Source organism: Ascoidea rubescens, assembly GCF_001661345.1.
Source record: "Ascoidea rubescens DSM 1968 unplaced genomic scaffold ASCRUscaffold_10, whole genome shotgun sequence".
Classification (NCBI taxonomy): domain Eukaryota; kingdom Fungi; phylum Ascomycota; class Saccharomycetes; order Ascoideales; family Ascoideaceae; genus Ascoidea; species Ascoidea rubescens.
Window position 1 is genome coordinate 148331 of NW_017962922.1, and position 20411 is coordinate 168741.

At 30.3% G+C, this 20411-nt stretch overlaps 13 protein-coding genes and 1 non-coding gene across 14 annotated transcripts; 7 read left to right on the forward strand and 7 right to left on the reverse strand.

Moving 5' to 3' along the window:
• Positions 1–26: 26 nt before the first annotated feature.
• On the reverse strand, positions 27–1556 carry TYR1 (prephenate dehydrogenase (NADP(+))). Its single transcript, XM_020193606.1, has one exon. The coding sequence runs from the start codon at positions 1502–1504 to the stop codon at positions 149–151; it is 1356 nt and encodes a 451-aa protein (XP_020046117.1). The 5' UTR covers positions 1505–1556; the 3' UTR covers positions 27–148.
• Positions 1557–1972: 416 nt separating this feature from the next.
• On the forward strand, positions 1973–2737 carry ATG33 (Atg33p; the record flags this gene model as incomplete). The annotated part of the gene is made up of 1 exon (XM_020191919.1): positions 1973–2737. One exon carries the CDS (start codon positions 1973–1975, stop codon positions 2735–2737), a length of 765 nt encoding a protein of 254 aa, XP_020046118.1.
• Positions 2738–3330: 593 nt separating this feature from the next.
• TRS33 (Trs33p) lies at positions 3331–4059 on the reverse strand (the record flags this gene model as incomplete). The annotated part of the gene is made up of 2 exons (XM_020191243.1): positions 3331–3800; positions 3876–4059. The coding sequence occupies 2 exons, from the start codon at positions 4057–4059 to the stop codon at positions 3331–3333; spliced, it is 654 nt and encodes a 217-aa protein (XP_020046119.1).
• A 487-nt stretch (positions 4060–4546) lies between these two features.
• ASCRUDRAFT_107138 (uncharacterized protein) lies at positions 4547–5751 on the reverse strand. The gene is made up of 2 exons (XM_020188669.1): positions 5566–5751; positions 4547–5502 (listed from the first exon to the last, which is right to left on the reverse strand). Exons 1-2 carry the CDS (start codon positions 5581–5583, stop codon positions 5035–5037), a joined length of 486 nt encoding a protein of 161 aa, XP_020046120.1. The 5' UTR covers positions 5584–5751; the 3' UTR covers positions 4547–5034.
• Positions 5752–6583: 832 nt separating this feature from the next.
• ASCRUDRAFT_25518 (acetate uptake transporter family protein) lies at positions 6584–7138 on the forward strand (the record flags this gene model as incomplete). Its single annotated transcript, XM_020189892.1, has 1 exon — positions 6584–7138. A coding segment is annotated over one exon (555 nt), but the record flags the coding sequence as incomplete, so codon positions are not given.
• Positions 7139–7319: 181 nt separating this feature from the next.
• CCA1 (tRNA adenylyltransferase) lies at positions 7320–8951 on the reverse strand (the record flags this gene model as incomplete). Its single annotated transcript, XM_020190721.1, has 2 exons — positions 7320–7852; positions 7952–8951. The coding sequence occupies 2 exons, from the start codon at positions 8949–8951 to the stop codon at positions 7320–7322; spliced, it is 1533 nt and encodes a 510-aa protein (XP_020046122.1).
• A 165-nt stretch (positions 8952–9116) lies between these two features.
• ASCRUDRAFT_t120 lies at positions 9117–9210 on the forward strand. The gene has a single exon. It is a non-coding gene; the product is annotated as a tRNA-Ser (tRNA).
• A 106-nt stretch (positions 9211–9316) lies between these two features.
• Positions 9317–9889, forward strand: FCF1 (rRNA-processing protein FCF1; the record flags this gene model as incomplete). Its single annotated transcript, XM_020194651.1, has 1 exon — positions 9317–9889. One exon carries the CDS (start codon positions 9317–9319, stop codon positions 9887–9889), a length of 573 nt encoding a protein of 190 aa, XP_020046123.1.
• A 309-nt stretch (positions 9890–10198) lies between these two features.
• SPC2 (signal peptidase complex subunit SPC2) lies at positions 10199–10907 on the forward strand (the record flags this gene model as incomplete). The annotated part of the gene is made up of 2 exons (XM_020191920.1): positions 10199–10233; positions 10337–10907. 2 exons carry the CDS (start codon positions 10199–10201, stop codon positions 10905–10907), a joined length of 606 nt encoding a protein of 201 aa, XP_020046124.1.
• A 286-nt stretch (positions 10908–11193) lies between these two features.
• ASCRUDRAFT_27363 (NAD(P)-binding protein) lies at positions 11194–12114 on the reverse strand (the record flags this gene model as incomplete). The annotated part of the gene is made up of 2 exons (XM_020189998.1): positions 11194–11846; positions 11925–12114. Coding segments are annotated over 2 exons (843 nt in total), but the record flags the coding sequence as incomplete, so codon positions are not given.
• A 132-nt stretch (positions 12115–12246) lies between these two features.
• Positions 12247–12665, reverse strand: ASCRUDRAFT_76773 (uncharacterized protein). Its single transcript, XM_020193608.1, has one exon. It carries the CDS (start codon positions 12550–12552, stop codon positions 12397–12399), a length of 156 nt encoding a protein of 51 aa, XP_020046126.1. The 5' UTR covers positions 12553–12665; the 3' UTR covers positions 12247–12396.
• A 425-nt stretch (positions 12666–13090) lies between these two features.
• YML6 (mitochondrial 54S ribosomal protein uL4m) lies at positions 13091–14403 on the forward strand. The gene is made up of 3 exons (XM_020193609.1): positions 13091–13235; positions 13317–13389; positions 13493–14403. The coding sequence occupies exons 1-3, from the start codon at positions 13188–13190 to the stop codon at positions 14209–14211; spliced, it is 840 nt and encodes a 279-aa protein (XP_020046127.1). The 5' UTR covers positions 13091–13187; the 3' UTR covers positions 14212–14403.
• Positions 14404–15111: 708 nt separating this feature from the next.
• Positions 15112–15802, forward strand: RPS18B (40S ribosomal protein uS13). The gene has a single exon (XM_020193610.1). The coding sequence runs from the start codon at positions 15318–15320 to the stop codon at positions 15699–15701; it is 384 nt and encodes a 127-aa protein (XP_020046128.1). The 5' UTR covers positions 15112–15317; the 3' UTR covers positions 15702–15802.
• A 1123-nt stretch (positions 15803–16925) lies between these two features.
• Positions 16926–19412, reverse strand: ASCRUDRAFT_81718 (AAA ATPase; the record flags this gene model as incomplete). Its single annotated transcript, XM_020194652.1, has 2 exons — positions 16926–18887; positions 18933–19412. 2 exons carry the CDS (start codon positions 19410–19412, stop codon positions 16926–16928), a joined length of 2442 nt encoding a protein of 813 aa, XP_020046129.1.
• Between the last annotated feature and the right edge of the window lie 999 nt (positions 19413–20411).

Below are 20411 nucleotides of genomic sequence, written 5' to 3' on the forward strand. Positions count from 1 at the left end.
GAAAATTAAATATTAAGTATTGAGTATTAAAGTACAGACTAATTAGATTGAATAAATTGCTAAAAAAATTAAATTTTTTAACAATCAAACTGGTCAAGCTAATAAAAAAGTTTTTGAAGTAATATGTTAAAATTTTGAGGTTTTAATATCATGGATCAATATCAGATTGGTCTGATTCATATTCTTTAACCCTTTGTAAAATGACCCTGAACATTTCATTGCCGATTTTATTAGCTTCGTCTTGATTATCCTTGAAAAAATCTTGAGTTTTTTCAAATTCTTTTTGATAAAGTTCGAAACTTTTGTGTCTGACAATTCTGCTCCAATTTCTTGCAGCAATAACGAATTCTAAATCATCACTTCTAAAAGAAGTTTCAGTAATTGCATCTTCAATACATTCATCTAGTAGGTTGGGAGTGCAAAATAAATATTCAGTTACACCTAAAAAGATTCTAAATAAAGGAGTTGAGCAAATAATATGATCGTAGGGAAAAAGGTCTAATTTGTACCATGAATAAACGATTGCCAATAAGGATAGATGAGAATTGGACTTTTTTGGACCAGGAGGAACTTTTGATAAAGAGTATTGAGCCAAAAGCTTATCATCCAATAATAATTCTTGCTTGGTTTTAATAATATGGCCAAATATTTTATCTCTAGCAATGTATAAGTTTTGTCTTAATTTTTCTTTATCTCCTTGAATCATCAAAGTAAATAATTCAGTGACTGAATTTGCATATTGTAAAATTTGATCGTGGGCTGAGGGATTTGTTATAGCCAAACCAGCATAAACATGCCATTTATTTCCATAAATTCTCATTGAGATATTGATTTTAACATTTTCAATACCACCAACCCATCTTTGATGATACCAAGGATATACTTGAATCTTTCTCCAAGCGACACCCATGCTTAGAAAAGCAGCATGAGTTACAGCTTGAGTATCAGCAGTAATTTTATCATGTTCAACTGCAGATAGATAAACTACTTTTGAATTGAGACAAGACATTAGTAAATTGACAAATCTGAAATTTTCAGGATTAGATCTATGATTGATTATAACTAAAGGCTGGCCAGTAGTTGTTACCCCAGGACCGTGTAAGGAATGCACAGATATGATGTTGATATCATCAGGCAAATATTTCTCAAATGCCTCAATTTCGGGTGCTTTACATGAGGTTTGACCACCAACAATGCTGTCAAATTTCGAGGAAGGACCGTAAAGTGAAACTATTTTGTCAATGTTTTCAGCCTCAACACTGTAAATAATATAATCACTTACTCTTGAAACAAAATGGCCATTTCTAAGAACTTTGAACCTCTCATTTTTATGAGTTTCAACAAATCGATCAAAGTTTTCTTCTCTGTCACAACCCACTACTTTCCAACCAGCATTTGAGAACTTTTTAGCATATAATAGACCCATGTCACCCAACCCAATGATACCAATGGTCTTGGACTCCTGGAGCTTCTTAATTTCCTCTAATTGAGCTGCATTTGCCATTTTTCTAGCTAATTTTACTTAATTTCTGATGATAACCAACACAACTCCAACTGACTCATCTGCTTTGTGTTTATCATCCAGCCAAATCTGAAAAATTCAAGACCATCACTGCGGATCCCCGAACTCCGCCTGAAATCCGCATATTTTACTCCACCGTGCCATTCCAGTGGTACACACGGAGATGTACCGCTCCTATTATTCCGGTAATCCGTTCAGAACCGTGGTGCCGGACCGGTTTTTTCTGTGGCGAAAAGGATTTTGGGAGCAGAGTTGAGATAAGATCCAATACAATTTAGTCAATTTGCAATTCGAACTGTTTATCTTCACCAAGTAGGGCATATCTGCATTTCCAGTGGTTTTTGTTGGTATCTCGTTGTTGTTTTAGCGTATTCTGATTGTTTCGGTTTGGTTTTGATCTTGTGGTCCTTCTGGTCGTTTTCGTTACTGTCTTAGTTTTATTCACCAAAAATGGGCACTTGCTTAAAGGTTACTAAAGTTATTGGGACAACCACTCTTGGGATCTTAGCTGGTTCATTAACTCTTCAAACATTTTCCATTTTCCCTTATTTATCTGACATTTTGCCATTTACTAAGAAAAATGACTTCCAAGATAACTTGAATACTCTAACTTCGAATATTCATAAATTAATCTATTCATTGGGTTCGATTTCTTCTTCATTGTTTTTGTTAACTTTTTTCAAGTCTCCAAAACGTTTACGTCATCCTTACTTATTATATGCTTCAATTCCTGTTCAATTTGCTTTAGGTTATTTATTTTTTAAAACTAATTTGTTAGAATCAAAGTTATTGAGTTCAATTGAAACAGATTTAGGTTCAAAAACCCCAGATCCAAATGAATTGATTAAACCTCAAAACGTTGAAAAACCAAAATCAAGTGATGCAGTTAAATCCAATCCTCAAGTTTCTCAATTGAAAAGAGAATTGAGAGAAGAACCCTCTCATTTAGATAAATCCGGGTTTTTAAAACCTGACATTAATGATTCCGCAGCTGAAAAAGTTGAAGAAGAATCAAATGAGCATGAGCATGAAAATGAAAATGAAAATAATGATGATTCTCCAACCATTGAAAAAGAAGTTGAAAACTCAATTTATAAAGCAGATGCTGAAACTACTTTGAAAAAAATTAAAGCCGATTATACTTTAATCACTTCTTTAGTTTCTCTTTCTTTTATTCTTTCTGCTATTGGTATTCATGGTGACATTCGTGGTTAAATTATCAACAATTAAGAAAAATTTTTAAGATCAATTCGAATCCATATTCATTTTTAACTAATTTTTCAATTCATTATATTCGTACAACTGAAAAATACCAATTTCTTCCATTCAAAATTTTCAAAGTTAAAAAATTTCTCAAAAAAAAAATAATAGTAAAAATAAAGCCAATAAAAAATTGTTTGTTTCTATTCTTACAATCTTGATTTTTATTTTTTTTTATTTTATTTTTTTTTGGGCTTGTTTTGTTATATTCCCTTTTATTTACTCCTTATTGTAAATATATTATACATATAACTATTTTACTTATACATTTTCTATTTTATTTTTAAAGAGATACTTTTTATTTTTTTTATTTTTTACATTTAGGTTGTTTATCTTATTTATTCTATTATTTTTTTTAGATTACATATATCAAAAGAAGGAAGGAAGGAAGAAGGTTATTTGATTTTGTTTTAATCTATAGGTCTTTTTATTTTATGATAATTTTAAGTATAATAATGTCAATAATATTAATATTAATATATATATAAATATATATATATATTTATATATATACTATCTTGTAAATACATACCAAACATCGGACTCTACTAGCCAGAAATATTAGTTTGAACATTAAACGTAACTGAAGGAAATTTTGTAATCTCAAAATTAACTGTTGAATCAATATCAAGACTTGATAAAATTCCTCTAATTATACCACAGGGAAACCAAACATAAGGCTTGCATTTAATTATTGTATCATTAATACCTTTTGAGCTGGACATTCTAGTTAAATCTTTAAAATTGCTGTCAATTAAAACAAATGTGCCTCTGTGATTTGTTCTCAAATTGTCCATTTGTTTATCATATAATTTTTTCCAAACGTCTCTACAAATAAATTTCATTATATTTAAAATATCCAAATTATTATTTTCTTTTGAAATTAAATTTAAACTGTTACTATTGATTTGAAAACTTAACAATTCGCCTAATCTTAAACCAATTGAATAGCCATAATTTTCAACTTTAAAATTAACTAAATCATTATTAATATAATTTGATTCCAAAGTCTCAATTCCTCCATGATGATTAAAGCTTTCATCCAGAGATATTATTGAGTCGTTTGATTTATTATTATTATTATTATTATTACTGATTTTATTATTGGTTTTATTATCAGATAAATTTGATGTTGTTAGTGATGACGAATCATTTTCTTGTTGCAACTTGTGTGTTATCCTTATAGATAATGGAACAATTTCAAGCAATAATAAGTCCAAACAGGTTGAATTTATTAATTTTTGTTTATTCGGAGTAGATGATAATGAATTTGACATATTTAAAATTATAATTATGGTTACTGTTAAAAGAATTTAAATCATTATTATTTTGATCTTAAGATTTGAATCTTCAGATAAGAAATTAATGACGGCATTCGAAATCCGGCGTCATCGTAATGTTACGTAGTATCGTAATTCGGTTCATGTTTATTAAGAATTCTACTTAGAGCTAAGTTGGTAGATAAATTAAATAAAGATAAGATAGACATGTGAGATAAGTGTGTAAATAGATAAATAGATAAAATAAATAGGTTAAAGAGGTAAAAGGTTGAAAAAAGAAAAACCGAAAATTGAGTAATAAAATTGCAAAGATTTTGTTGAAAAACCAAGAAAAAGAAAGATTAATAGGAAGAAAGTGAGAAGAAAATGAAAGATGAAGGAAAATATAAATAGTAAATATAAATTGGGTATATCTGGTAAAATAGATTAACAGAGAAATTGAGTGGGTGAGAAATAAACTAAAAGAAATGAAAGATAAAAATCAGTAAATGATTTATAACAAATTGAATTAACAAACTAATATTTTAATCAAATATGATGATTTTAGTATTTTGATGTTTAAATATTTTGATAGATAAATATTTAGATTAGTCGACGATGAAGTTGAAAAAGAAATAGTATAATGTGGTATGATAAAATATCATTAGATGAGACAAGATGAGTGAGATGAGATGAGATGTGATGAGATAAGATGAGATGATATGAGATGTGATGTAAGGTGATATAATTTATGGAAATGATAAAGGGTAAATTGAAAAATATGGGGAGATAAAACTGGGTTTGGTTTGTTTGTGGTTAATTTTTTTTTTTCGTTTCTTTTTCTCAATTTTATTAATAAATAATTAATAAAATTAAGATCAAAAACTAAAAAAATTAAAAAAGATAAGCAATTAAACATGCCACTAGGATTAAAGTTGAATCCAAATTAGTTTCAAAATAATTAAACGATTGTTTAATTATTTTGACTAGGAGTCATATGAAATCTAACTGAGCAGCTATATCGTCGAGCTCATTTCTATTTCTATTGTAGTGATCTTGGTAATAGTTAATTTGTTTTGATAGATTTAATTTATCGTTATTTAACGAATATAATTTTCTTTGAAATTGTTCAATCTTCAAATCATTTTCCTTTATTTTGGTGTTATTGATTTTAATTAGTTGATTGATATCCTCTAATTTTGATTCTAAATCCAAGTTTTTTGCAGAGTAATCATCATTTTCTAGTTTGAGTGTTAGAGATTCAATAGAAATCTTTGTAGTTTTATTTGCTCTAAATTTTAATCTTTTGTAGTCTTCTTGCAAAGTTTTGTTCTTAAAAATAATTGAATTAATTATATTGTCCTTATTACTGGATTCTAATTCCAACTCTTTTCTTCTTTTTTCCAATTGTTGGACTTTTTCGTGCCAATTTTCAGCTTCATTTCTAAGATGTTGAATTGTCTATGATAAAGAGTTAGCAAGTGTTCTGGACAGCTAGGCAGCGGATCAAATGGGTATACATACTCTCAAGAACTTGTTCATAATAGGGAAAAATATGGACTGAATAAAGAAAAAGAGACTATGGAGTGTGTTTCAATTGCAACAAGAGCAGCAGCAGTAGAAGCAGAGGCAGCAGAAGAAGTATATCAGCTGCAATTAGATGCTTTTTCTTTACTGTTGACAATTTCATGTTTGAGACGGAATCCTGCGGACCCTTTGCGGAAAATCTTGCAAGCAGAGGATCCAGAAACGGTGCAGTATCGTACTCGCGGATATTGTGGATGGAACGGAGAGCACCAAACCCGCGGATATTTGCGGAAAACATACCCATTAAACTGGACCCGATTGGGGGTGGTGTTCGGGTGGAATATATTCTTTGTTCTGTCCCTTCCTGTCCTGTTTTGTGATCTGTGGTGGAATCACTCCATCATCCATCTGCTTCCTCTTGGATTGATTCTGTTACAGTACCCTTCCTTTTTCTTTTTATTCTCTGTGTTTGGCATGCTCAACTGATTTTTTTTTTTGGTTTCTCCACTACCTCAATCACCTTTGATGCTTTATTCCATCGTAGGGCTGAAATTGCTTGGGCTAGAGTATCACTCTACCCCATCCTCAGTACATTTTGGTTTTATTCGACTAATTGGAAAATATCCACAATATATTTACCAAACTCATTTTAGAACAATGTGTTGGTAATGTCTCTCGCAACCCTTCCACACCAACAGCAATTGTATTTAAGCCATGTTTCTTCGCTTCTTTATATTGATTTTGTTTTCTTTTCATTATCATTGTCTTATTTATTAACTCATTTATTTGCCTACTTATTTTTACAATGTCTTATCAAACTGATTTTACTGAAAAGCCCGACGAGAGTCATAGTGAAAACCTATGCTCAAAGTCAAATACAAATAATTTCTATAACGATTGCATAAAAATCGGCTCAAATCAGATAAATAAAGATGAATTCATAAATTATCTTTTACAAAGAAACCAACTTCAACAACCATTTCAGTTCCAAACTCAAACTCAAACCCAACTTCCCAAACCGGCAAATCCACTTCCCATGGGTTTGGCTGCTTTTGCCGGAACTGCTTTTGTATTATCATGCAGTAACGCAAACTGTCTTGATCTTTCAATTCCAAATATTGCAGCTCCAATGAGTTACTTCTTTGGTGGATTTGTGTTGGGTCTTGCCGGATTATTAGCATTCTTTCAAGGTGATACTTATACAAGTAGTGTTTTTGTTCCTTTTGCTGCGTTTTGGATGTCTTGGGCTGCTATAAACACAGAATCATTCGGCGTATTATCTGCTTATTCTAATGATTCAGAACAACTAGGTAATGCCTTGGGTTTTTATTTGTTATCTTGGGCAATACTATGCCTCTTTTTGTGGATATGCACCTTTAAGGGTAGAGTTGATTTTTTCCTTTTAATTGGAATGGTTTTCCTACTATTCCTAGTCTTATCAATTGCTAATTTTACAGGTTCTGCCAATGTTACAAAAGCTGGTGGTGTAATTGGTATAATAGTAGCTGCTATGGCATGGTATATTATGTATACTGAGCTCGCAACAACTGATAACTCTTATATTAATATCAGTTTCACCAAAACACCTTTGAAACCATTTCCAAAATTGCACAAATCAACCTCAAAAGTTTAAGTTTAAATTGAATCAATTCAATTCAATTCAATTTTACTTAATCTAATTTAATTCAATTCAATTCAATAATATTGCATTTATCTAGTGATATGCTATTTATTTTATGTCTCTTTTCTTTTTAAACTAATGTTTTAATGAACTTCACACAATCTTCTTTATTTTTTTCTGGATTTTCAAGTTGCCAAATTATTATTTCATCTAATACTTTTTTCATCCACGGTCCAGCTTTTTTATTAAAAATATTGGCAAGCTCTTTACCAACGACTAATGACTTCATTTCATAACAATCTACTAACCCGCTTCCAATTATATAATTGTATAGTTTAATTGTATTCTCTCTTTTTTCAATATTATTGTAATTGAATAAATACTCAACTAAAATCATTAAAATCCATTTTTTGTCCAATTTTCGGATAAACAACCCGATTTCAAATCTCTTTAAATTGTCTTCTTTAATCTTATCAAGTATTCCATTAAATTCACTTTGATGACTTATTAATAATGTTACGTTATCAAAATCATTTCTACCATATTTTAACGCCTCTCTAATAATAACTGTGGATAAATACTCTTCTAATTGTTTTTTATTTGGATTGACTTTTATTTTAAATAAATCAAGGTCTTTCAATATAACAAACAACCAAAACCAAACTTTTAATGTTTCATTATCAATTCCATTAAAAATTTCGTCATTAGTTTTATTTTGAGGAGCTAAAATTGAATATAAAATGTTTTCAATTTCATTTAAACCATTTGTATTTTTAATTTCATCGAGATGCTTGATATAATTTGATATAAACACTATTGAATCCTTTAATATGACTGAACATTTATTAATTGAATCATTTACCATATTAGCACTATTTTCATTCAATTTCTGTGCAATTGACTCTATTCCATCTATATTAAATACCGAGTTAAATAAATTGTTTTGCAAGATTAAGCTTAATCCAACTAGGGGACCATTGTTTGAAATTAATATTTTCCTAATCTCTGTACCAATTCTTTCTCTGCTAATTTTTCTTTTCAACATTTCACTAATCTCCCTATTGCTCATTTCATTTAAAGCAGTTTGATCAATTTGAAAATTAAATCTATTTGCAAATCTAATTAGTCTTAATACCCTTAAAGGATCATCTAAAAAGGTTTGTTTAGGATCTAATGGTGTTCTTAATATACCATCTTGTAAATCCTCAATTCCTTGATCTGTAAAATCTTCTACTGATTGAGATTTCAAATTATAAAATAAAGCGTTTAAAGTCGCATCTCTTCGATAAGCATCTTCAGATGGCGTGCCAAATTTTATGATTGGAATTCGTGAATTTTCAGTATATTCTTCAGATCTTAAATTCACAAAATCAATCGATTGACCAAATAGTTTACTTGTAGCAGTCTCTAAATGCTTGGATTTTTCAGGATTTTTTTTAATTTTATGAATGGAAGATGGAGAAATTTCGTACTTGGAATAATTGTCTTGCAAAAAATGACTTAAACTCTCAGCAAATTCTTCACCAGATACACCATTGATGGCAATATCAAGATCGTTTGAATGTCGGCCCAATAGCTTATCTCTAACCCAACCACCAGTGACTCTTGGAACAATATTATCTTGAGATTGGTTAGTTTTAAGATTGTAATTATAATAATCGCAAAAATCAACCAAAACGTTTCTGATTTTTGTCTCAGTTTCGGTTAACTGAATGGGTTTCAATTGAATTCTCTGAAAAACAGAACAAGTGCTGAAAGACATTCCAAGGCGAGGTAATGACTGATTAAAGAGTCTTAACATGGCTATTCATGGTTCATCCCTAATTACGTTCTTCAAAAAATAAAAACTAATAATAATTAAAGATTCTACTTGAAGGTTCCAATTAAAGAATAAATAAAATATATACATTACATAAACTTTAAGAAGGGCATCTTGGCCGAGTGGTTAAGGCGAAAGACTTGAATCTACTTCAAGGCATCTTTTGGGATTTCCCGCGCAGGTTCGAGTCCTGCAGATGTCGTTTTTTTCCTAATTTGTTTTATTCTCTAAACTTTATTTTGAGTAAAAATGAAAAATAAATTTTTTTTGTTTTCTCCAACTCAAATCGCTATTTACAACTGCAAAAAATGGGAAAGGCAAAGAAAGTCAGAAAGTTTGCACTTACAAAACGTACTCTTAGTGCCAAAGACCAGAGGCTGAAAAAAACCACAAAAGAAGGCAACCCCAAACAGCAGAAGGATTCTGAATTGGTTCGTGATGTGCCTCAAGTGTCTTCTGCTTTGTTTTTCCAGTTCAATCAAGCTTTGAAACCACCATACCAAGTGTTAATAGATACAAATTTCATCAATTTCAGCATTCAGAAAAAGATAGACATAGTCAGGGGGATGATGGACTGCTTGTATGCCAAATGCATTCCGATAATAACAGATTGTGTAATGGCCGAGTTGGAGAAGCTAGGGCCCAAGTTCAGAATTGCATTAAGATTGGCAAAGGACTCAAGAATAAAAAGATTGAGCTGCAGCCATAAAGGAACCTATGCTGATGACTGTTTGGTTTCTAGAGTTATTCAGCACAAGTGCTACATAGTGGCCACCAACGATGCTGATCTCAAGCGAAGAATACGAAAGGTTCCTGGTATTCCTCTTATGTCTGTTGCAGCTAAGAAATATGAGATAGAAAGATTGCCTGATGTGTTTTAAAAAAAATAGTTCATTCGCACTGATTGGACAGTGGTTCCCTAGTGGCCCAAAAATAGTTCGGCTACAGCTTACCATCGAACTAGCCCCAGTTTCGTTGCGTTTTTTGGTGGTTTATTCATAATTTCCAAAGAAATTTCAGCATCAAAGCTGCGGTGTTTTCGGTTTCTAGAGCCGGCTTCTGTCCGCGCTTAACTATGCGAGTACCTTATATGATGAGTTTCTAACAACTCAGATCCTCTTTTTATATCATTTCATACCTTTGTAATATACAATTTATACATCCCTCTTCTACTTATTTGTCTTTTCAACATGTCTCAACAAGTTATCAAGAAGATCAACTTATAGTATGTTAATGATTTTGGTTATTTTGATATTGGTCATCCAATTCCATTCATATTTTCCAACTTATTCTAACGATTGATTTTTTTGTTTTTTGTCTCATTTTAGTTCTGCAAATGATTTGAAAAATAATTGTGATGATAATCTTCCATTTATTTTATCAAACCTTGGTTTTAAACAAGATTTCAAGTTAAAAGATATTGAAATTGGCTTATCGACTGCTCTTGCGTTAATTGGTGGTACAACTTATTTGGTTGACAAAAAATTATCATTTAGTGAATCCTATAACTATACCGTAATCTTAATAGTGGTTTATTTCTTAATTCAAACTGTTTTTTTTGTTTTTATGAAATTTTATCAAGCTGATATTAAATATACGGGTATCAATTTAAACAATAATAAAGATACAAAGGATAAAAAAAATAAAAAAAATCAAAAAGATCAAAAAGATCAAAATATTGATGAAGAAATTAACAAAATCATTATAAAAACTACAATAAATAAAAAACAAGTTGTTCCAACTTACAATTTAACAATTGAATTGTTTGATAATGATAGCAATGTAAAAAAATTCGATTCAAATTTAAAATTTTCATCTGTCTTCAATGAATTGGGTTTTTTGCAAATTGAAGAATTTCAAAAAATTATAAAAGATTCTATAATTAAAACATCAAAATAACTGATCGAAAAACTAGCCGAGTAATTAACTAATGAAAAAAAATTTATATCAATTTTTATACTAAATAATTTATTCTAATTTATTCTAATTTATTTTAATTTACCATTTCTTAATCAATTAAAACTTTTTATTGAATTTCTTCACCATGCTTTTTTTTTGTTTCATTATCATTACAGTTTAAACCTCCATCTTGACTCAATTCTTGAATTATACTATCAATGACTTGTAATTTTTCCTTTTTCTTTTTCACTTTTTTATTACTATTACCAATATATTCATTTTCATTCTTGTCCATTGAGTTGAAAACCTCAACACTACTTCTATCCATTTCACTAAATTTTCTTAAAAATTCAACAATGAAAAATGGTATTATCTTTAAAATTGGTAAAAATTTTCCATATAATGGTAATGAAATCTCACCAATTTGATTTCTCTTAATATTTGAATAAATTAATTTTGACATCTTTTCATGACTTAATATTGGTGCTAAAAATGGTTTAGGAGGTTTAACATCGTTAAATAATAATGTATCTAGTTGTCCTAATTTAATTAATAACATTTTAATTTGATTGTTTTTTAAAAGATTAATCTCATGTAATATTGATTCATGCAATGATATTATTGAAGTCTTTGTTAGTGAGTAGATGGATAAGTTTGCTGGACCAATTAATCCCAAGACTGATGAAATATTAATAATGTAAAGTTTTCTTTTTTCATTAATTGATAATTGTAAAAAAAACTTCATTGATAAAATATATGAAATTAAATTTGTATTAATTATATTAATCATCTTCAGATATTTTAATTTTAAAAATGGTTCAGAGTGTTTAATTCCAACATTATTAATCAAAATTGTCACTGAACCGATTTTTGTCTCAATTTTTCTAAATGTATTTAATAAATTATTTTTATTGGAAACATCACAATTAAAGTAAAATACTCTTTTATTTATCAGGTTATTATTATTATTATTATTATTATTATTAGCAGTGGTGTTTGCATTGTTATATTTTAAACAAAATGAATTCAATTCAACTTGATCCAATTCTTGTTTATCAATTATACAAATTTTGCAATTTTCAAATATTAAAAATTTCTTTAAAATTTCATAACCCAAACCTCTTGAACCACCAATTATTAGAACAACATCATTAGAAGTTATTTCAAATCTGTTATTCTTTGAATGGTTATTAAATAAACTAATTTTGTAATAATCATTAAAGTTTGCAATTAAATGAGAAATTAAAAATAAATATAAAAGAAAACCATTGTTATATTTTAGTTTAATATAAATAAGAATTGAAATTACAAGTGTTTGAAATGATTTTGTAAGCACAAGATCAATACTATATTTTGTAGGCTTTAACATTTTTTCTTTTAATAATTAAAAAGAAATGATAAGACAATAAAAACAACAATCTTAACAAGAAAAATTCAATGTTTCCTTTAATACTATACAGATTTCATTATAGCTTTGATGTAACATTTGCTACAAACCAAGTGAAATATTTTGGAGGATTTTGTTCTTTCTTTTTTGATGAATAAACGTGTGAATATTTTCAAATATTGGCAAATATTGGCAAATATCTTTGAATAATTTTTCATCTGATCCAAAGCATTCTGAATATATTCCAATCCTAATCATACACTTCCAATGTTTCAGAACCAATTAAAACGAGCTTTCAATGGTTTTATAGAAGAGCCGAATATAAAACATATTCCCACACAATCCTTGAGGCTGTTTAAATTTCGTATTATATGCAAAATATCAAAATCAATACTACAGGGAGTTTACATGATGATAATAAAAAGGATTATCACGTCTAAAATATTGAAATGGAATTGAGCTCAACTTGAAGAGAGTCTTTCTAATTGATTGGTCTTTGAAAATCAGTTTATTTGAATAGCAAATCTCTGTACTTTAAACATGCCCAAACAAAGCAAACGTATTGAATTCAAAAATACAAAAGCTATTTCTGGCAATTTTTTGAGCTACAATTCAACAAATGTGTTTCCAATCAAAGAGTTGTTGATTATTTGTTAATTGATATCATCTGCTATAGAAATTTCATCGTGCACCAGCCCTAAATATCCTAAGGCGTACGATGTACGGCCTTAAATTACTTAAATAGGAAAGCATTATGTAAGAAATGGCGCATGAAGCGGTTTTTCTTTTCAATTGGACAAAAATTAAATAGAAGGTTGACATAAAGAAATAGTGAAGAATTGGAAGAGTGCAAGAGCAGTGAAAAAAACAGTTCAACTAGTCGAGTTTCAGGAATGTTTATAGGAAGATCTATAATAAGTCCAATTAAGAATTTTTGGGTGGTATGTTTCCGGTTAATCTTGTGCTGTTGTTTATTGGTGAACAATCTCTTCAAGATCATAATCACTAACTCATTTATTTAGAGACAAATTTGTCAATCATCTAGTCTAGCTGCTAGTGTAACCGAATCTGTTGGCCATAATTTGCATCCTTATAGTATGTGCTGTCATTTTTCTTTTTTGATTTTTTTTTCTTGTTTTTATATCGACTATTTTAACAGAGATTCATAAACTAACCAAATGACATCGGTCAATTATAGAGCCCCCAAGATATGTGTTGGCATCATTAAGATCTTTCCCTTCATTGGAACCAAAATCATTTATATCAGTGAACTGGAAACTACTAGCACAACCATTGCGAAGAGATATTCTCTGGAAAGCAGTTGTCATGGAAGCAAACTGTGCAAGAGTAGGTGCATCAAATCCACCAAGTCGTTCTCAAATGGGATATTCAGGTAGAAAATTGCATGCTCAAAAAGGTACGGGTAGAGCAAGAGTGGGTGATAAAGGGTCTCCCATAAGATTGGAAGGTGGTAGAGCACATGCAAGAAATGCTCCAAATGATTACTCAACCAAACTACCTTTCAAAGTTTATACATTGGCCTATAGAGTTGCTTTGAGTCATCAATATAAGACTGGCAATTTATTCATAGTTGGTCTTGATAAAGAGTCAAAAGCTGACAAGAATCTTCAGTCACCTAGTCGAGAAAATGAAGTCGAAGTATGCGAATTCTTAACTAATGACCAACTTGCCGCAGATAATTTTGTCGAGGCTCACGATTTCAAATTAAGAAACGTGTTGTTTATTGTCAATGAGGAAAGACCAAATCTAACCAAAGCATTTGAATCATACAAAAAATTTAAAGTGATTGAGTATGCTAAAGTTGATGTGAGAGATCTCCTAAAAGCCAATCGTGTGATTATTGAATTCAGTGCTTTGACGAATTTGTTGAAGTTGATGAAACATCATGAACAATAAGCCTATGTGACTATAAGTCTATGGTAATAGAGACCTACAAGACAATAAGGCAATCAGATACTAAGGATGCTAGGAAACTGAACAGGAAAATAGATGATAGCTTCCATTCACGTGTAAATAAATATTGTGTTTTATTTATATTCTCCAAACTTTCTTCATTACCAATTCAGTGATCAGCTCCACAAAATAAAGTCGAGCCTCTCTAAAACCAGTGCAGTGGATTTATTTAGGTTCTAGGGCTTTGTATTTGTAGTTTAAGCCCTATTGTAATAAACGTGACCAATCTGAAAATAGACATACAATACTGGTTTTCTCGCAACCGCACCGTTCGCCAATTACCACAAACATCGCAAATGCCTCCAAATATGTCTTTGATTATGTAATATTGGTGTAAGCTACTTTTTATCCAACGTGATTAGCTTCCTTGGTGAATTTTCACAATATCAATTTAATACTGGTGGAGTAATATACATACGTTAAGGTGTAGCAAAGACTAGGAATCAGCAACAAATAATAACTTAATCAAAATGTCTTTAGTTGTTCAAGAACAAGGTAGTTTCCAACACATTTTACGGTACGTTTCATATCAGCTTCAATGCTTCAAATACAAAAGATTTAATGTGCTGGTCAGATACCTATTATTCATGGATCAACCAACTTGAAATAACCATAATATGGCTTCAAACTGCCATTCAGTAAATTTTTAATTCTGCTAAACAAAAAATTAATTCATTATTTTTCATGAATTTGGACAATTCATAAATTTCGGAAAGTTTGAAAAAATTGAAATCATAAAAATAGTACACTAAATACATCTCTGACATGAGGTTTTATTTCAAAAAATTTTAAAATATAAATTTTTAATAATTAAAACTAAAATATATTTATTAAAACAATAATATAACGAAAAGATCAAATTTGTCCGTTTTAGATAATTCATATTTTGCTTTTTGGTTTTTAAACCAAAAAATTTTACAAAAGTTTCAAGCAATATTGTTTTATTTTTTGAGATCAGATCAATCAAATTAAAAAAAAATTGAAACATTCATACTAACTGATTTTTTAATAGTTTACTCAACACCAATGTTGATGGTAGAATTAAAATCATGTACGCCTTAACCACCATTCGTGGTGTTGGTCGTCGTTACTCCAACTTGGTTTGTAAAAAAGCTGATATTGATTTATCCAAAAGAGCTGGTGAATTAACTCAAGAAGAATTAGAAAGAATTATTACTATTATGCAAAACCCAACTCAATATAAAATTCCATCATGGTTCTTAAATAGACAACGTGATTTCACTACCGGCAAAGATTCTCATTCCTTAGCTAATCAATTGGAATCAAAATTACGTGATGATTTAGAAAGATTAAAAAAAATTAGAGCCCACAGAGGTATTCGTCACTACTTTGGATTAAAAGTTAGAGGTCAACATACTAAAACAACTGGTCGTCGTGGTAAAACCGTCGGTGTCTCCGGTAAAAAGAAATAAATTAGTTAGTGTAATTATTAAATTCTATTTCAATCTTTACTATAATTTTTATTGTTTTGCTTTTTAATAAAGTAATTTCATTTAACTAATATTGTATTAAATTTATATTTTTTCAAAAAAAATTGTAGTTGAAATCAAACTATATTCCAAATTTTAGTTTTTATGATTATTCTTTTTTTTTTCGATTGTTCCCCAATTATACTTCTAAAAGTAATTTCAAAAGAAATCCAAGATTATTCTTTTTCGTTTTTGCTCAATCGTTATCTTTGTTTTAAAACCTTCATTATTACTCAATTAGAATGGATTTTCTTGAGGTGATATTTTTTGATTTTAAAACCGGTTTTTAATAATATCAGCCCAAGCTACTTAAAAGAATTGTCTTAAAAACGTATAAAAACTAATTTATTTCAAACACATTTCCATTGGCAAACAAATTGTTTGGAAATGGGCATTTTGAACTGCCGATAATGATCATCTTCTTATCTCAACATCTGAACAACTTTGGCTTAATCACTAAAAGTATGCATTCATCACAGAAAAATTACATGCATCTCCATGTAAATAGTTTATCCAGTATTATTTTGAACTTAGGAGAAACATTTTCAAAAACACTTTTCAATAAATTACATTTGGAAATGTCTAACTGCAATTTATTAGATTTCTGTTTTAATTTCAAGTATACCTTTTATTTTATTGCATTTTTGAGCCCTTAAATTTTTGATAGAACGGTTTTCTTCGTTATCCATTCCCTTTAACAAATTCCGTATGAGTTCATCTTACTGAATGGAATAGCCCAATAAACTAGATTTTTTAAGATTTTTAAACTGCCTTTTTAAAACTTTCGGTTTTTTATTCTATTTGAAAATGGTTGTGCTATTATCGGCCAACTCAACAAAATTGCAAATTATATTATCACTAATATTATATAACAAACCACATTACTGGTTTTATCTTTCAAATGCATGTTAATGCGTTCAAATGCAAAATGATAAATAACAAACTTTGACGTTTTTTCGAAGAAAAGATTCAAAAAAATTTAGAAAGCATTTATCTTTTTTTAAAAATGTCATAATCTTGAAAAAACTAGCAAAAAAAATATTTATTAACCTTTGTAGGCTCAAATTTCTAAAATATGTATCTCTAATAAAAATTTTAAAAAAATATGCAAAAATAAAGTCTAAGAAAAAAAAAAAAATATTATGAATATTTAAGTAAATTAAATGATTATTTATCACTATCATCATTATTAAGATTATCGCCATCATTACCAGCGTTGCTAACATCACCCTGATCATTTGTAGATTCTTCAAGAGCTGAATTTCTTGGTTTAAATTTGAAACTCAAAAATTGGCCTGTTGAAGTAGAGATTTCTCGAGCATATGTTTCATAACGAAATAACTCAGCATCTGATACAGATCTTTTAGCTGTTTTCATGGCTTCTTCAAAATGTAAATGAGTAATATAAGGAACTGGATCGCTATCATCGTTAATTTTTTCAACATTAGTCTCATTTTTACTTTCTGATTTTTTGATTATTTCATTTTTTAAATCTGCTTCAATGCTATCTCTTATAGCAAATTTAGCAGCTCTTTGAACAATAAATAACAAATCTGCACCTGAGAAACCATCGGTGACATTAGCAATTTGAGCTAAATCTAAATCTGGTTCTAATGGAGTTTTTCTTAATTGAGCATTCAAAATAGACAAACGAGCCGGTTCGTCTGGTAATGGAACATAAATCAATTGGTCCAAACGACCAGGTCTTAGTAAAGCTGGATCAATTTGATTGGGCCTGTTTGTTGCACCAATTACAAAAACATTCTTCTTAGCATTCATACCATCGATTTCGGTTAGCAACTGATTTACAACTCTATCAGAAGTGCCGCTTTCATTACCCGTTGAGCCCCCACGAGCTTTTGCAATTGAATCTAACTCATCTAAAAACACAACAGTTGGTGCAGCAGCACGAGCTTTGTCAAAGATATCCCTAATATTAGATTCTGATTCACCAAACCACATGGATAATAACTCAGGGCCTTTAATAGAAATAAAATTAGCAGAAACTTCTGTTGCTATAGCCTTTGCAAGTAAAGTTTTACCTGTGCCTGGTGGCCCATAAAATAATACACCTTTTGTAGTAGACAAACCAAATTTTGTAAATTTTTCTGGGTGTAAAACTGGATACTCAACTGTCTCTTTTAGTTCAGTTTTAATTTTATCTAAACCGCCAATATCTTCCCACTTGACGTTTGTACTTTCGACGACAGCTTCTCTAAGAGCACTTGGGTTAGATTTGGATAAAGCAAATCTGAAATTTTCCATTGTTACACCAAGGGATTCTAATATTTCAACATCAATTTTATCATCATCTAGATCAATAAGATCCATTTTCTCACGGATTTGTTGCATAGCAGCTTCAGAACATAATGAAGCAAGATCAGAACCAACATAACCATGGGTCTCCAAAGCAATGGACTCTAAATCAATATTATCGGCTAGTTTCATATTTTTGGTATGAATATTCAAGATTTCCAAACGACCAGCAGTATCAGGAATACCAACATCAACTTCACGATCAAATCTACCAAATCTTCTTAGGGCAGCGTCAATTGAATTTGGTCTATTAGTAGCAGCAATGACTATGACATTTGATCTTGGTTTCATACCATCCATAAGGGTTAATAATTGAGACACAACTCTTTTCTCAACTTCTCCATTTGTTTTATCTCTTTTGGAAGCAATTGAATCAATTTCGTCAATAAAGATAATGGAAGGAGAGTTTTTTTCTGCTTCTTGAAAGACCTTTCTTAAATTTGACTCAGACTCACCTGCCATTTTAGACATGATTTCTGGACCATTTATTAAAAAAAATAAAGCACCGGATTCATTAGCAATGGCTCTCGCTAAAAGAGTTTTACCGGTACCTGGAGGACCATACATTAAGACCCCCTTTGGAGGCCTTATACCGATAGTTTCAAATAACTGAGGGTGACGTAAAGGCAATTCAATGAGTTCTCTAACTTGAGCCATTTGTTTTCTACAACCACCAATATCATCATAACCGACATCATTTAGATTATTTTCATCATATTCTCTATCAATTGGCTTTTCATCACAATAAACAATCGTGTCAGGGGCTACAATACAATAGTCAAAACCATCGATTTCGACAATTTTAAATTCTACCTACCTCATTGCAGTTCTAATAATGAAATGATCTCCGATTTTAACAGGTTTATAACAATTATCAAAAAACGGTTTGATAAATGTGTGATATAACGAGCCATTTAAACCCTGTATTGTATCAGAAATTGGAGAGATAGAGATTTTAGAGCCATATTGAATATCAGAACAAGGACGAATTGTAACGACATCACCAAGACAAATCCTAAGATTACTTCTGGCAACTCGATTTATTTGACATATACCATCTTCAAGATTTTCGTTTATTGTTGTTAGTAAAATGGTCTCTTTTTTCTTTTTACTTCGAGCAAAAACCATATCTCCTTGAAATATTTGTAATGTTTTCATTGTGTTGGTTGATAAAGCAATTGTGCAATCATTTGAGTTATCAAAATCGGGCAAGAGATCATCGACGACTAATGCATTTTTTTTTCTTTTTCTTCGTAAAATTGCAGTGGAAGTTTCATCTTTGGGAGCATTTTCGGCACCAGAGGAATCAGGAAGGTTATGATTTTGATTCTTGAGCATTTTTGAAGAGCAATCTTTGATTGAAGAGGATAGTTATGAAAAATAATTCAGTTAAATATAAACATGACATGATGATAGATGATAATAGATAATGAAAGCAAAATGTGAAGCAAAATGTGAATTAGATCAAATCAGGAAATATTCCGAAATCATGTTAATCTCGAATACTAGCCAGTAGAATTATGACAAAAGTAGAATCGATGAAATAGACTTTCCATCTTTTGACCTTGTTTTGAGAAAAGCATTGGTATTATTGTTGAAAGCTGAAACAATGCTGTAAAGAGACCCCCTCAGCGAGCGATTTAGATGAATCCAAAGTCACGTGAAGACATATTTATTTTCTGATTGGGAATTGGCTTCCGATTCTCCGAATACGTTGGTTCGGACGGCGGGTCGTTAGCTTCGCCTACGTAGTAACGGTGGCTCCGCGGGTGTTAAACGACCGAACCGTTAAGAATAAAATGGTTCTCCGCTATTGCCAGTTTGCACACGTGAGCGAGTGTCACATTGTGACCCTACAAAATCGGAACACGCCCGGCTTGCACTTTTCTTAAATGGGTCATCACGCCAGAAAAAAGGTGCATATCGAAGATTGGGTCCGGCAGTGGGTCACATGGCCGCCAGCTGGGAATTTGGGAGTTACAAGAAATGGAGGAAAACAACAAGAAAAATGAAGAAAAGAAAGATGCACAAGAGACGATAAGACAAATATCGACACTTGGTTACAGTAGATTAAATGGCAATGGCACAGGTGTGAGAGGAGAAATAACATAACAGCAAAATGATAGTTTTTTCCGAAGTATATATATCAATATTAACGTTTGCTCCGAGTTAGACTGGAAAAGAACAGATTAGGACTTTGAGAGTGAATAAATCCAACTAGATTTTGTTCTAAAAAAAGACGAAAAAAACCCAGAAAATCTCATTTGGTACTATTGATCTTCCTATTTTTACCATTCTAACATGATTTTTCTGTTTAAGATTCAAATACAAAATAGA